This window comes from Periplaneta americana, chromosome 9 (assembly GCF_040183065.1).
Source record: "Periplaneta americana isolate PAMFEO1 chromosome 9, P.americana_PAMFEO1_priV1, whole genome shotgun sequence".
Taxonomy (NCBI): domain Eukaryota; kingdom Metazoa; phylum Arthropoda; class Insecta; order Blattodea; family Blattidae; genus Periplaneta; species Periplaneta americana.
This window is the reverse complement of record NC_091125.1, coordinates 15,415,383-15,431,197: the sequence shown is the minus strand read 5'-3', so window position 1 is coordinate 15,431,197 and position 15,815 is coordinate 15,415,383. Positions and strand designations below refer to the sequence as shown.

General features: G+C 36.2%; 1 protein-coding gene across 1 annotated transcript in view; it reads left to right on the top strand.

Moving 5' to 3' along the window:
• The window catches only part of loaf (lost and found), a 229,330-nt gene that overhangs the window by 159,591 nt on the left and 53,924 nt on the right, over positions 1-15,815 (top strand). Inside the window, exon 3 of the mRNA XM_069834436.1 lies at positions 2,224-2,343. Coding sequence (XP_069690537.1) covers positions 2,224-2,343 — 120 coding nt within the window. The remainder of the gene's footprint in view (positions 1-2,223; positions 2,344-15,815) is intronic.

Sequence of the window (15,815 nt, the reverse complement as noted above, 5' to 3'; positions counted from 1 at the left end):
ATGGCGGGCTTATGTAAGGGCGGCAATGAAACTCCGGGTTCCTTAAAAGCCATAAGTAAGTAAGTATTATTTGAGTACTTTATATTAGCACGGTAACTAATCAACTGTAAGTGACTAGAATATAATACGTGGTACAACCTTTAATGCAGCAGTCACTTATTCTATTTCATGTAGGTCTACATTTTTCTTTTATTTTATTTCAGTATTTTATATTAGCACCGGTAACTAATCAACTGTAACAGACTAGAATATAATACGTGATACAACTTTTAATGCAGCAGTCACTTATACTATTTCAGGTAGATGTTTCTTTCATTTTATTTCAGTACTTTATATTAGCACGGTAACAACCACTATTAGAAATTTTAAAATACATAAAGCGTGTACCATAATATTAAAAAGTTTCATTTCACAGTATTACTGTTTTATAACACTAGTGATTCTTCATCCACACTAGAATACATGAAAGTATTAGTTATATAATTCTGAATGTATATTACCTTCGCCTGAAATCTTACCAGTTTTTTCTTTTTAAACATCTTCAAGTTCTGTATCTTCTACTACTGTAATTTTATGTCTTTTCCCTTACAAATTCAATTCTGAATTCATATTACCTTCGCCTAGAGTCTTACCAGCTTTTAAAAGTTTTATAGCGTCTTCAAGTTCTGTATCTTCTCATAGTTTTCATCTTTTTCTTAACAAGTTGATATCCGTTCACGGCTTGTAACATTGTCTTGGTCTGTATTATTTTATGTTCTATATGTATAATAAGTTGGCGCAGTCGGTAGGGTACTGGCCTTTTGTGCCCAAGTTTGCGGGTTCCATCCCGGCCCAGGTCGGTGGCATTAAAGTATCCTTAAATGCGACAGGCTCATGACAGTAGATTTACTGGCATGTAAAATGCTTCTGTGGGACAAAATTTCGGAAAACCGGCCACGCTGATATAATCTCGGCAGTTGCGAACGTAGTTAAATAAAACATAATTTAAATATTAATACCGATAATAAATTTGTTCCAAGAAATTATCTGCCTTTTTGCTACTTCTTTTCGGTAATAGCAGATTTTTCAATTGTAATTTTTATCTTTGAATAAACATACACACTTTGAATAGATTCAATTAATTGTTTTGGAATTACCTCATTGATATTATTTGTCATAATAGTTTTCGGTTTACATTGTCGCACATTTTTTTAAAGTCTACAAACAACAGAAATGTAGGAAAATATGTACAATTTCTCAATATACCAATTTTCAAGGTCCTGCGCCGTGGCATCGTGGTCTAAGGCCCGATGCAGACTAGCGTTAAAAGGACGCTGTGACGCAGCGTCCCATTGATGCGCGGTTTAGAAGTACATTGTTCTAAGTGACCAATACATACGTGGTTCCCAGGACGCAGCGTCAGGTAAAGACAGACGGCAGTGACGCAGCGTTAAATTATCTAGTTGCGTGTTCTGCCAGAACGCGGCGTCACCGCTGGTTGCTGCGTTCTGGCACTTCATTCTTGACTGTTGTTCAATACACACTGGACTCGCGTCTTTATGACGCTAGGCAACCTGCCTAGGACTCGCGTTACGGAATGCGCGCTGGTTCGAGTCCTCATAGGGGAAGAAACTTTCTCATGAAAGTTCGGCCAGTGTATGGGACCGGTGCCCACCCAGCACCGTCTGCACTTGGGGAGCTACGATAGGTAGCGAAATCCGGTTACGCAAATCAGCTATAACGGCTGGGGGTTCATCGTGCTAATCACAAGATACCGCCATTCTGGTTGGATGACCTCCAACTCTGTTTCGGCATGTGGACGTGAGGCCAGCAGCCGGCTGGTCGGTCTGGGCCCTTCACGGGTTGTAGCACCACGGATTCAAGTATGACGATCTTGGCCTGTCATGGGCTGTAGCGCCACGTATTATTATTACTAATTTTCGGGAGAGCATTCGAAAACAGTAACAACGTAGTCAAAAAAATTCAAACCGTGACTGTTCTTTCAATCTATAAATATTATTATTTGTCATTATTTAGATATTTTAACAATGGTCACAGAAGTGTATAGTCTTCAGAAGTACGAGTAGGTCTACTAAACTTATAGTAGAACAGCATCGGCATGCAAACAAATGTCTACAGTGCGATTTTAGATAAGTGTGACAAAAAGTGAACTTTGCTTGTTGAAACTGTTTAATATGAACTTCCAGATGATAATCCTAATAGTGAAATAATTTTAATACACAGAGCACGCATGTGAGGACTTCAGGTGTAACCGGGAGTTCTGCATACACAACGATCTGGTGTGCGACGAGGTGAACCACTGCGGCGACGGCTCCGACGAGCTTAGCAGTGCCGTCTGTACGCGTGAGTATCCCAACCAGGTGCAATCATCATTATAATCATCTTTTTTCCCCTCAAGATCTAATTCGCTCATTGTTTATCAAGTAAAATGTGTTTCTAAATCTTATTTTGATATCTTACTTGTATCTTATGTGTCCCTATAATCAGTGCATTTCGAACTGGCGGATCTATATCACGTACAAACGTACAAACCACGCATGAGTCACTGTACTGAAAACTGTGAACTGAAGCACTGGTAATCCTGGCTATCCCAGCTGACTTCAGTTGAGTAGAATGGTCCAGGAATAGGGTAAGCACGCGTGGAAAATGCAGTCCATTGCTTGACCTTGACGCACCAGTTCGAAATCCACTAACAATAACTGGTATTTCAGTATTGCTGCCACAAATCTTAAGCGAGACTCACAATTATTAGGCATGATATTATTTGCTGACTAATACGACTAAGATTTTAATTACTCATAAATTTCAAAATTTCCAACAAGATAATACTTATAGGCTTATAAAAGGATATATCCTTAAAAAATATGCTTAAAATTAAAAGTAATAACCTAAAATGATACTTTTTTTTGTGAAAATACTGTATTGTTCCCTGTGTATCTCTATGTCGCGATTAAGAAAGAAAGGATCTCTGCTTTCTTATCTCCTGTGAATTTCTATGTCACGATTAAGGAAGAAATGAACTCTCCTCTTTTCTTCCCTGTGTATCTCTATGTCGCGATTTCAAAAGAAACTATCTCTGCTTTGTTGTTCCCTGTATACCTCTGTCACAATTAAGAAGTTATGATCTCTATTTTGTTGTTTCCTATGCAGTGGCGTGTGGTGATAAATAATCCTGGTGGTGCACAAATATTTATTATGATTATCATATTATTATTATTATTATTATTATTATTATTATTATTATTATTGTTATAGGTACTAAGTACTACATAACTATTAACATATGTTACGTAGGTATAGATTTACATAATTTTGTTAGTCAAGAAATTGCAGTTAATTAGTTTCCTATGTAGGTCCAGTAATAGCAAAGTAAAGTGTTCAATTTCTATTGCAGCACACCGTAAATAATATTGTTTTCGCTATATTGCGTATTATAATACAGTTCACACGTTCACAAGCAGTCGATACGTGTGTCGTCTCATCAGCCTTAACTGCTGAAAAGTCAGCAGCTTTCTTTATTTCTTTGAAATCTCGTCATGGCCGGGGCAACTTACCTGGTTGAGGTTTTTTCCGGGGTTTTCCCTCAACCCAATATGAGCAAATGCTGGATAACTTTCGGTGTTGGACCCCGGACTCATTTCACCGGCATTATCACCTTCATCTCATTCAGACGCTAAATAACCTAGATGTTGATAAAGCGTCGTAAAATAACCTACTAAAATATCGTCATGGCATACATCAAAATGGCTTGAAGGACTTCGTTCTGTATAGTGTTTGATGTGCTCTTAAACACTATTCCTCTTTCCAAATGTTCCTTAAGGATGCGTCTAATTCAGAACTGAAATTGATGAGGCCAAGAAAAATTCTAGCGTTTAAAGATGAGTTTCCATCTTCGTGACCTCTTAAAGCCAATTCAAAACCTCCACAAAACAGCACGCATATATCTGTTCTTGGTAACTTTATCATTGTGAAGTGCAACAATCCAATTGAATCCAATTGTGTCTGTATGTTTGTTTGACCCAACACTGCTAATTTAACATTGTTGATGTGTGCTGAATAATCGCGTTTTTTAATTATTTCATTCATGTAGTTCAAATCAATCATATCTGCAGAACGATAATCACAGTCCTAAATTCAAACAGAAAAATAAATAAAATTCATAAAACGTACTTATTTTTGTCAATAAATGTTTGCCGCCGAACAATAGGCAAGGAAAACAAAATACAGCGTCTTTTATATTGCAGCCGCATATTGCATTTTTCGTAAGTCCGAATGTTGAATTTTCTTGTCACTTCTCTATTACTATTCTTCGTCACTTATAACTTTTAATTCATGTGTAGGTCTACCCATCTTCTTTATTTTCATCTTTTCGTGTAAAGGTCTTATAGAAAATTACACATTCAAAAGATTTTGCACACTATTCAATGTAACATTTATGATGGAAAGAGCTTGAGAACACATCTGAAAGTGCTCCTAACCCCTTCTACGCACACTGCACAGCCTCCCTACCATGCTCCAAAGCCTGCCAGTGAAACAATACTACTGCGCATGCTCGAATGGAACAGTGTGCCGCAAGTGTTGAGCGGTAAACTTAAGTCCCAGGCGTCAACAAGAACAGTACATGTCATGCAGTGTTATTTTTACATAGTATTATAATAAAGAATTATGTCACTCAGATAGTCTACTGCAGCTCATTGATATAAATTTAAAAACATGTGTTATTTGAAGAGGTGGTGCACTGCTCCTGTGCTCCTTAAGAGAAATCGCCACTGTTCCTATGTATATCTATGTCACGATTAAAAGCAATGATCCCTGCTTTGTTGTTTCCTATGTATCTCTATGTCACGATTAAAGCAATGATCCCTGCTTTGTTGTTTCCTATGTATCTCTATGTCACGACTAAAGCAATGATCCCTGCTTTGTTGTTTCGTATGTATCTCTATGTCACGGTTAAAGCAATGATCCCTGCTTTGTTGTTTCCTATGTATCTCTATGTCACGATTAAAGCAATGATCCCTGCTTTGTTGTTTCCTATGTATCTCTATGTCACGATTAAAGCAATGATCCCTGCTTTGTTGTTTCCTATGTATCTCTATGTCACGATTAAAGCAATGATCCCTGCTTTGTTGTTTCTATGTATCTCTATGTCACGATTAAAAGCAATGATCCCTGCTTTGCTGTTTCCTATGCATCTCTATGTCACGATTAAGAAAGAAAGGATCTCTGTTTCATTATTCCCTGTGTGCCTCTATGTCGCTATTAAGAGAGCAATGATCTCTGCTTTCTTCTTCCCTAGGTCTCTCTACGTCACGGTTAAGAAAGATAGAAATTTTACTTTCTTTCTTCCCTTTGTATCTCTATCTTTTATAATGCATATCGTTGATGAATTACTGTGTTTAATTAGGATTGTGTATATAGAAGAATTCTGTGAAAACAAGAAATGTTGCTTTATAAAAGATAGATTATTTAGATCTAAAGGATCAAGGATAACTACTACTTGCATCGACACTAGACAACATTTAGATTACAATCAAGCAAAGTACTCGTAAGTAATCTTAACACCTTTTCACATCTCCAAAACCAAAATAGACTTCTATCCCATTTGATCACTAAATAATGCTCATAATTTGTATAAATAAATCATACTTTTATGTTTACAATATATGAATGATAATTTATACGCACATCACAATCAACCTACAACATCGATTACTGCAAACTTCGGTATGATACACAGTTCTCCAAGACGTGTCATTTTCTAAACACTGAATAACTTTAACCCAAGATTTTATCCATTTATTCATTTTAACATGATCATATTTGCATAACATTATTTGATAAATATGTATTATAGTGTAACATGAGTTATGTGTACACACAATTCCAATATTAATCATATTTTAATTTACACTACATTGAAATTCATCATTTTATCTTATTTCTCGTTACAATTAGTATACATATAACTCATGAAATTTTATCACCATGTATTACACACTGTTCGTATTTGCTTTTATAAATCTAATTAATCTAAGTACAGATCACATAATTTTAATATATCTGATGATGCTCCACAAGGGGAAAGCGTTTATATACCTTATATTCATGTAGCAAATAAACATTTGCAGATAGTTGTGTCCTTGATTGATATTTATAACATTATCTTATGACTAGAACATAGCTAGCAAGAAGCTTTTATTGTTTAAGACTGAGGACACGTGTGTGATTTGTGTTTGTATTTTCTTATTTTATATTTATCAAAATATTTGTAGGCCTACGCACTTCACTTAAAATTATACGAAAAACTATATGTATGTCAGGGGCGATTTCTCCGGGCATGCTATGCTTGCTGCGCAAGCCCAATATTTTCGTAGAATGTGTATTTCTCAAAATGGGATTACGTACATTAAAATTTCTTTTGATTTTTGTAATAATGTCTAGGCATAATACCATCCGCAGGTTGCGCACCGCAAGATCGCAACGCTTGCTCGTTTCTCGGAGCTACAGGAAAGACGTAGAAACAGCGAGAATGTGACGTGCGCGCAAGTGCCTTCCTCCTAATCCGTCCCAGTCGCACATGCATCTGTTATATGCTGTATGAAGCTCTGGTCCGAGAGCTACACCGACGACTATATTTAACGTTACACAGATAGCAGCAGTGTTGCCGCCAATTCAGCGGTTTTCCCGCTTGATCTAGCATTTTTCGGCATTAGTTTAGCGGGTAAAATTTATGAAACTTGTATTGCTGATCTAGGGATTTAGCGGGTATTTTTAGCACTCACAGCGGCAAAATAATATAATTTTACATTGGCAATATAGCAATTAGCGGTTTCTGCAAGGCTTCACAGCGGATGTTTAAGAATCGAGTTGGCAACACTGATTGGCAGCAGTTTTTACCAGTGAATGTGCTGTGATTTGCGAGTGTAATGTAATTTTATGAGCGGAATGCATATGTTAGCTGCTGCATGTATTATTAGTTCTTAAACGTTAATTTGAAGTGTTGCAATGAGTTCGGAAATGTGTGTTATTGAAACTTTATTATCAAATCCATTTTCCCGGAGGACTATTCAAGAGAAGACCGACATTATAAAGAACGGCAGACCATGTCCAAAGCTCCCAGATTTAAAAAAACAGCATAAGGAGAAAAATAGAGAATACGTGCGCTCTTTCAATACATCTCAATACAACAATACGCATTGGTTGGCAGGGTCGAAAAAACTGAATAAACTGTTTTGTTGGCCGTGTTTGTTATTTTCTACAGATAACGGTGTGTGGTGTAAAAGTGGCTTTGACAATTTAAATACTTTAACATTGTCTATTACAAGACACGAAAAGTCAGCAAACCAGATGAATTATATCCTCCCATCTTCCCCCATCAATAAAAGAGCAAGCCTAACTTTCGTGACCAGCATTTGCCCCTGATGTATGTCATGCGGAACTGAGTGTAAACGTTTTGTAATATACTGATTATTATGTATAACCAAAAGTTATACAGATAGCCCCAAAATAAATTCTTTTCACATGTCCAACATACCTGTAATTGTATGATATTCTTTGTGAAGAGTCGAGTAGTGTCGTCGCATGTTGAATTTTAACACACCCTTAAAAATTTTCGAACAAATTAAGCATTTCACATTCTCCCCACTAACACAAAAATATTTATCTTCCTATTCATCCCTAAATGTACTACATCCATGATTAGAAGACATTGTGAAACGGTGGAACACTCCGACCAACACAATGATAATGGCAGTCCACCACTACTCTTCGTTTGCGCATAAACATTGAGTACAGTACAGGTGGGGATGGGTGAGGCGGAGCGAGCTCATTACGTACTGGCTTCGGTTCCGTTCAGGGGCTTACTCGCAAGTACGCTTTTGGAGACGTCTGCCTTAAGAAGTTGGCAAGAAGCAATCGTGGCCATATGTTTCCTATCACTTTTTTTAACTTTCTTTTCTTCGACTTAACGTTTGACATAAGCCTACTAAACCGCGCAAGAATTATTTCTTCTCCTTCCAACATCAGGTAATCTCTTAGTACTTTGATTTTCATTGTAATTGTAAATTTAATATTAATTATAATGATAACTGTAATTGTATTCTTAATATTGTAGTTGTAATCTCCTGGTAGAGGGAAAGAGAGGGCCTGATGGCCTTATGTCTACCAGGTTAAATAAATATATACTATACTATATACTATAATATATACTAAATACATTCGGATTTATATTTTTTCTTGTTTGTTCATCAATTTGACCGCATAAGAAACTTTTATTTATCTTTATATTAACTTTCTAATGAGCACACACCCTCGTTTTCAAAGATTTTACTATTCTATTGATAAAAGTCTATCCTGAAGCTTTTTTTTCAGTTCTTTATACTGCCTTTGACTTCATATCGTCTTTCATACAGTTTTCTCCATTTCTTTTTCTTCTTTACAAATTTGATTGACTTTTTTTTTTTTTTAATAAAGTTCCTTTCGCTAAATTGTCACTTATGCTTTTCTCACTATTTAAGTTTTCGTTAATGGCACTGCCTGCTGGATCTCACCTTATGGCTGCTTACACTGCCTGCTCAATCAGCGTTTATGTGCGAGTAATGAAAAAAGTTAATTTGCCGCTAGGTGGCAGGTAGTGTCCACCTCTATTAGCATTATCAGTATATGCAAAGTACCCTAAAATAACTATTGTTACGAAGTCCGTAAGTACCAGAAGAGACAAGGGCTTAGGGAAACGATGGCCCAGGGTTCCGGATCCTTTCGCAATGTTTAATATTAATAATATTAATACTGAACTTAAAATTTATTTTTTTTCTAAACGATATTACATCCAAACACAAGTTATATTTAACAGGTTTGTATTATACAAATAAAATGCTTGCTTTAGGCGTTTACTAAAATTATTACTAAAATCAATTATCGTAATAAAAATAATGTCCGAAACTGATATGAAATATTTCAATAAGTTTAAACATATTTACAAAGAGATTATTGGAAATCACGGTTGAAATTAACAACAATATGGTGGTAACTTCCTGCTTATAAAATAGCAGTTTCTTCAAATCCATAGAAATATTATATGGACACTAGGCCTACTGTTTTATCCTAGATCATAGTTATGATCTAGGGTTTTTTAAAGTATAATATTGCCAGAAAGTAACTTCCCCATACTTAAAAAGGTCCATTCGAAGTGTGGTAAATTTTGTGCTCATTACAACGCTGAGTAAAAAACTGTAAACAGATCATTTACTCCATCTGATTGAGGTTCTAGCTGATACGTATATCTATTATCAGGCAGTACATTTCACTTGACGATATGTGTCAGAGGGAGAACATTTTTTTTGTATGCATCTGAAGTCTGACTAGTGTAATAGGTGTGTAGCTAGTCAGCGATGTAGGGGAAAAGGAACCAGTTAACTTTTCCCATTATCTCCTGGCCTAGTTGCCTCTTAAGTGGTGCCGTCTTAGTATCACTTGTGAGGTAAAGACTTGCCTTCGGACAGTTGACTAAACAATAACCTTTGGGAATATTAAGTTATAATTCAATATGTTTTACGAGATATAGTGTTCTGATCCTTTCCACTTTCACGTTGCTGTAATACCATGTATGACATAAGTTACACTTAAAATTACAAGAAATTAGCTAAGATTTTAAAAGGAAAACTTACACCATTGTAAATATTTTATAATTAAAGGCCCTGTCAACTTAAAAATAAAATGGTACTCAAAATAAAGGTTTTGTTTAGAGAAATATAACAGTGACAACCGCTACGACGCTCCATTCTCTAAAACTGAGTGTATAATTATCAGGCACGACACTTTGTCCCAGCGTGGACGGATTTTATGTTCGTCGTTGCTTGCCTATATTGACGTTGAGGCCATGAGTTCGAAATTACTGCACTGTGACAGGAAAGGACAACCTATGTATGCTGCACCGAAGAACAAACGTAGCCTACGTTTGATTTGTTCAGGATTCGAACCTATGCTGCTCTCCGCCGCTGTCTTCTTGTTTTGTATTGTAGTTCCTACAGTACTACTGGTGCTGTTGTTACTTAATGGCAAGGTGGTTGTGATCATGGCTCTGTGTGCAGTAGTATAAACATAATACAATGCAGCCAGACAAGAATTCTAAACTGAATGCAATTGCAACTGCGTTTCGAAGTGAATATTTTAGTGTGAAGAGCGACAACATATGCTGTAAAGTGTGCAACACAGAACTGTAGGTAAATGTTCGCAAAGATTTGCAAAAGTACTGTCAAACAAAAAAGCATAGTGAACGTTTGCCGTTATTTCTCACATCTGCACGATTTACAAACTCTGAATTTTATAATGATTTGTGCGAGATGATGGTGTCGGCGAATAGTCCAATACACAAGCTCAGTAATCCACATTTTCAACTGTTTAAGGAAAAATACACGTATAGAAAACTGTCTAATCCCCATTTCAGTTTGGTTGATAGGCTTTCCCCTCTACTCACACTCTTTACCATCCGTGAAGGGGAAGATGCTACTGTTTATCTTATTAACGTTTGACTAATTGACTTTGAACATAGTGAAAATTCTTATTATTGAAAACGTTTACCAGTAATATAGATTTCGAAAATCTATACTAAGCGTTTAAATTTCATTTCATTGTTGTTTATATCAATTGGCACATTAAAAAGCTACCGACAGCAGAAGATAAATGTTTTCTTCACTGATAGTTGCTTGTCTACAGCATAAACGACGGAACAACCTGCATTGTGTCACTCCCCCCTGACTTCATAATACAAACTAGCATCCCTTTATTTAATTAATTATTAGTTGAAAATTTTGTAAAAACGACACTAAAATATACTGAAACATGTAATTGTCAAACATCTGTGGCACTGTATTTTATATCCATTTATATACTTTATTTAATATTTTATTTTCTTGTGTGTACAACTTGGGGGGTGCAGGTATAAGAGGTAACAGCTACCGGTCTGTTATACTGATGAACTCAGGGCAAGTAGAAAGGGGAAAAAATGCCTTCACATCCTCTCAACTTGTTTGAAATGTCGTTTAGTATAACATCAATGGGTACAACGTATTTATCGTCTGCATACGGAAAACTCGGAAGCCATTCGAACAACTATAGGTAGTAACAAAATATTTATATCTATAGATGAGACATCGGATGCTGTGGGACGATAAGTAACTCACGTTGTTGTAGGAGTGATGTCCTCCAATGAACCAGTATATAAATTTTTGTTGACATTGGAAATACTAGAAAAAGTAAACAATGCAACTATTGTTAATATTTTTGAGATGCACCTATGTATAACATCGTGCAATGTTGAGCGAACTTTCTTGCAGTACAAGCATATTTCTAATCAATAAAAATACGAAATTTCCATTCTATCAGCAGTTTGAAAGTTTCTGTACTTATTGTTAGGGTCTGGGTATTCGCGACGAATTTCTTTTATTACACATGAAGGTATGACTTTTCTGTTTCCTCTTCCGACGGGATTCCAAGAGTTAATCCAGTAAACAAACTGCCTGTAAGCTACATAGCGTATGTTTCTGTTATTTACCTCCCGTAACTTTTTCCTTTCAAAATTAGACTCCGCCCTCGCCATCATAACATGCCTAGCAGTATTCAAGTGTCTCTGTTTAGTAGAACAGCGTGAAGTGCATTATGAAATGTAATACATTCAGCACTACCCTTTACATCTCTTATCATTGCATTTTCACAGCAACAGAGACTCTCTTGATGAGTTACTGAAGAAGCACATTCACCACAGATACACCAGTCCGTGGTTCCTAGCCGGTCTCTATTCTCACTGCTTTCTTCCCGTATCCTTACAATTTCACCTTTTCTGGGCAAATTGATATGGTGGCCTGATTCTAGCCATGATTCGTGGATATAGCTATTTCATATAAGATACGACACCAGAAACTTACACTACATTAGGAAGAGACTGGCGCGGGAAGAAGCTTACAATTACCGTATAAACCCCAATTGCGGCTTGCCACAGTGGAGTTGTGACGTCACTTCTGTAACTCCGTGAATTTTTAATTGTGGATTGTCGCCGTTCTATAATCGAACAACGCTCGGGTTTTCACAAAAACTAATCTCTATACCTACTCTGTTAGAATCATTTTCTACCTAAAAGTGCATTTTTTTAAGTTGACAGGGCCTTTAATATTGTAATGTTTAGGAAACCAAGTTTTATATCTCCTACAACAAATCTTGTTTGGAAAACAACATTAAATTAAACGTATTTTAACTCGAGTACCTCTTACTTCCAATATATTTCAAAGAAAAAGCCACATAACTAATAAGCAATTACTTACACACACTGTACTTACTTTTAGGATTTCAAATTAAAAATTATAATTCACTTTGCACACTTAGCACAGCGAAACCAACGGCAGTTACTTGCCGCGCTCTAAAGTCAAAACTGGACAGTAATGATCCACGCGAAACGCAATGTTAAGAAAGAGGAATGAACAGGCAGTTACACAGCCATAAGATGCGATCCAGCAGGCAGTGGTTAATGGTAACTTGATTCCCTAGCTCATCACCAGCTGTCACTATTTTCTCATATGCCATCTTTCTTGATTCTTTGTTATTAGGTCCTGATTGAACTGGAATATTCTCAAGAAGCAAATCGTAATTTTGAGTTTCAATTACCGTACTGCAATATTCTCCGGATAATTGCCGCCAAGTTCAATTCAGGCGCAACTCTGAATAATCCTCGGAAGAATACTGACTTGTGCAGATTTAACACATAGCGGAAATTGAAAGGCGCAGTTTAACTGAGAATTACGTAGCGGAATTTCCATTATAGCTTATAAAATCACTGTATGTAAGAACAGAGGTAAACTACTTTTCGGATCAATAGCTGATTAATATCTGCGCCTAATGCTGCAAAAATCTCATTTTCAATCACAAGTATACATAGTGGATTTTGAAGGCGCAACGACATCTTTTACAAACTATAAGCAGTTCTTCAGAAATTCTTAAATGATATTTGGTAGTAAAAGACACATTGTTTCGTTTACTGGCACCGTCTATTCGTTTCCTCTCGCATGACTTTTCAGTGGTGTGATAAGGTTATGAACATAAACGAATCATTTTTTCATAACATACCATATAGGCCTAGCAATACATATATTTAATTTTTGTAACATAAACGAATCATCTTGATGTAACATACAATATTGCTATACATAGTTGTATATTGTCTTTTCCGATTTTTTAAACTTCATTTTGCAAGGCACTAAATTGTGCATCGTTTCTTCTGCCATGACTTACTTTTCTTTGTAGCATATTCCATTGTATCGATTCTGTATTCCTCCCTAAATACTCTCATCTCTCTATATTTCCCTCTCATGCTCCTCCTCTTCTTTCAGATCAGCTTCCCATCCTCAACCGCAGACCCGTCCGTTCCTTACTCATCGCCTGTCAGATTTTTGGTACTCCAATTTATGAACACGAGGTATTGTTTAATGATTCTAAACGGTAGTTTTACACCCAGGAAATAGATCAACCACTTCTCAGAAGCGGAAGCAGAGCTGTGTTATGTCGTCAGATGATTAATTATCTTCACTTCGTAAGCACATAGATTCTACCATACAATCAGCTTATAGCTGTCTTACGGTATTCATCAGGAAGTAATGGAGCAGGACTTCTATCTTTCACCGAAAATCAAGCAATTTTTATTTTTAATAAACTGTTTTACAGAATTTACTTTTTAACCTAATAATAATAAAAGAAAATCCAGTGAAAATCATACACTGTACATTTACTAGATCCAATAATTATATTCATGATGGATACAAACCAACCGATGGAAGTTAACACAGTTTTATTTGAACAGGAGATATAGAATTTGTGAACGAAGACAATGTCACCTGTTTTTGCTTTAATTTCAGACAAAATATTCTTTTCCCTATGCCCTTGTAGATGAGATATTTTACACGCGTCAACTGTGGTTATAATATTTCTGCATTAACAGTGGAAAAACAAAAATTTATTGTGTATGGTACCCGAGACAGGAGACGGAGGAGGTGCTAATACTCTATCATTACTTCAAACAATAACTGCCAAAGAATGTTGACACATTGCACCTATTCAGTGATGGCAGTCGTGAGCAAAACTTCACATGAATTTTCCAAGCACATTTATAAAAATTGTCCATTACCTGTCCATACGTGGCCACAGTTATTTGTCGTGTGACAGATTTTTTGGTATTATTTGAAAAGGCCAGAAGAAAGTAGAAAAGGCAGACATGTATGAGGAGTGGTGTAAATTATTGGATGAAAAATTTATTTGAAGTTGTGGATTCAGAGACCAGGACTTATATAATTTTGTAGAACGTAAAATACAGTGTTTCAAATAGCTGTGATATCAAATAAGAAAAAGTTAGTCGTAACAATGTGTAAACAGTTCAAATTTTCAAGCACTCACAGTTATGAAGTACACCTAGTGGTTTCTGACTACATGCATGGTGTTACTGAAAGCTACTGTTTATGTCTCACTATTGGCTTCTCAAAAATTGTACAGTGGTGTACCTGTGAAGGCACAGAAAAAAACAGTTATGATGAATACTTGAGGGCTAAAACTGTTGCTTACATTGAATAATTGTTCACTACAAATGAAATGTAAAACAAAGGTGATTCTGGCTATGATGTCGGCTACTGGGTTCAATTTTTATGGTGTCATAGGATTTCTTTATAATTAATTTTTAGATTAGGCTATTTTCCAATTTTTTTTCTGAAGTATATTTTGTGCATACATTTTTTATGTGTTCATGTGACTTTTTGTTCATTTGGTATGTTTGCGATTAAACAACGTTTTTTTTTTATTTCAGTACAGTAAAGGACAGCCAAAATAAAACAACGTGCGAAATCAGGCTTAATTAAGTCTTGATTTTTCGGTACCCAACAAGCACACGAACACTAGAAACTTGATTATACAGTAATAATAATAATAATAATAATAATAATAATAATAGTAATAATTTATTTTACCTGATACAGTTAAGGCCGTAGGGCCTTCTCTTGCACTAAACCAGCAAAAAACAACAAAAAAAACATACGAGGGCTATTTGATAAATAATGCACAGGTTGACAGTACTGCAGATTGAGTGACGCAACAACAGTGAAAATTATGTCAGTTGCAGTTGAAAGTTTGTTGAAGAAACACTGTTTTGTTTCATCCATAGCATACTCAGTGTTTCAATAACAAGAGCAAGAATTGGAGCCTGCACGTGTCTCGAGTACTGTTACTGTTGAAGATCAAAGGTCGTACATTAAGATCGAAACTTTACGTGACAAAAACGCCACAGAAATCCACAGTGCTTCAAGTGAAGTTTGTGGTGAGTTCACAATGGACCGTAGCACAGTTTCGTGTTGGGCTCATCGTTTTCGTTGTGGTCGTATGAGCATAGATGATGATCCAAGACCAGGAAGTCCGAAAACATCAACAGATGAATGAAATGTGAAACTTGTGACAAATGCTCTTGAAGAAGACCGTCATGCGACATGTGGAGAACTTTTTGAAACCACGGGAATTCTACCAACGTCAGTATTCCGTATTCTGACAAGCGATTTAAAGAAGAGAAAAATTTCTGCGCGATGGGTCCCTCACTCCTTGACTGCTGAACAAAAGCAGAAACGCCTGCACATTGCAACCTTGCTTAAACAAAGATTCGACGTTGAAGATCAAGCATTCTTGCGTCGAATTGTCGCTATTGATGAAACTTGGGTTAGAGACTTTGACCCGGGGTTGAAATCAGAGTTCAACGAGTGGGGAGATTGAAATTCCACACGACCAAAAAAATTTCGAGG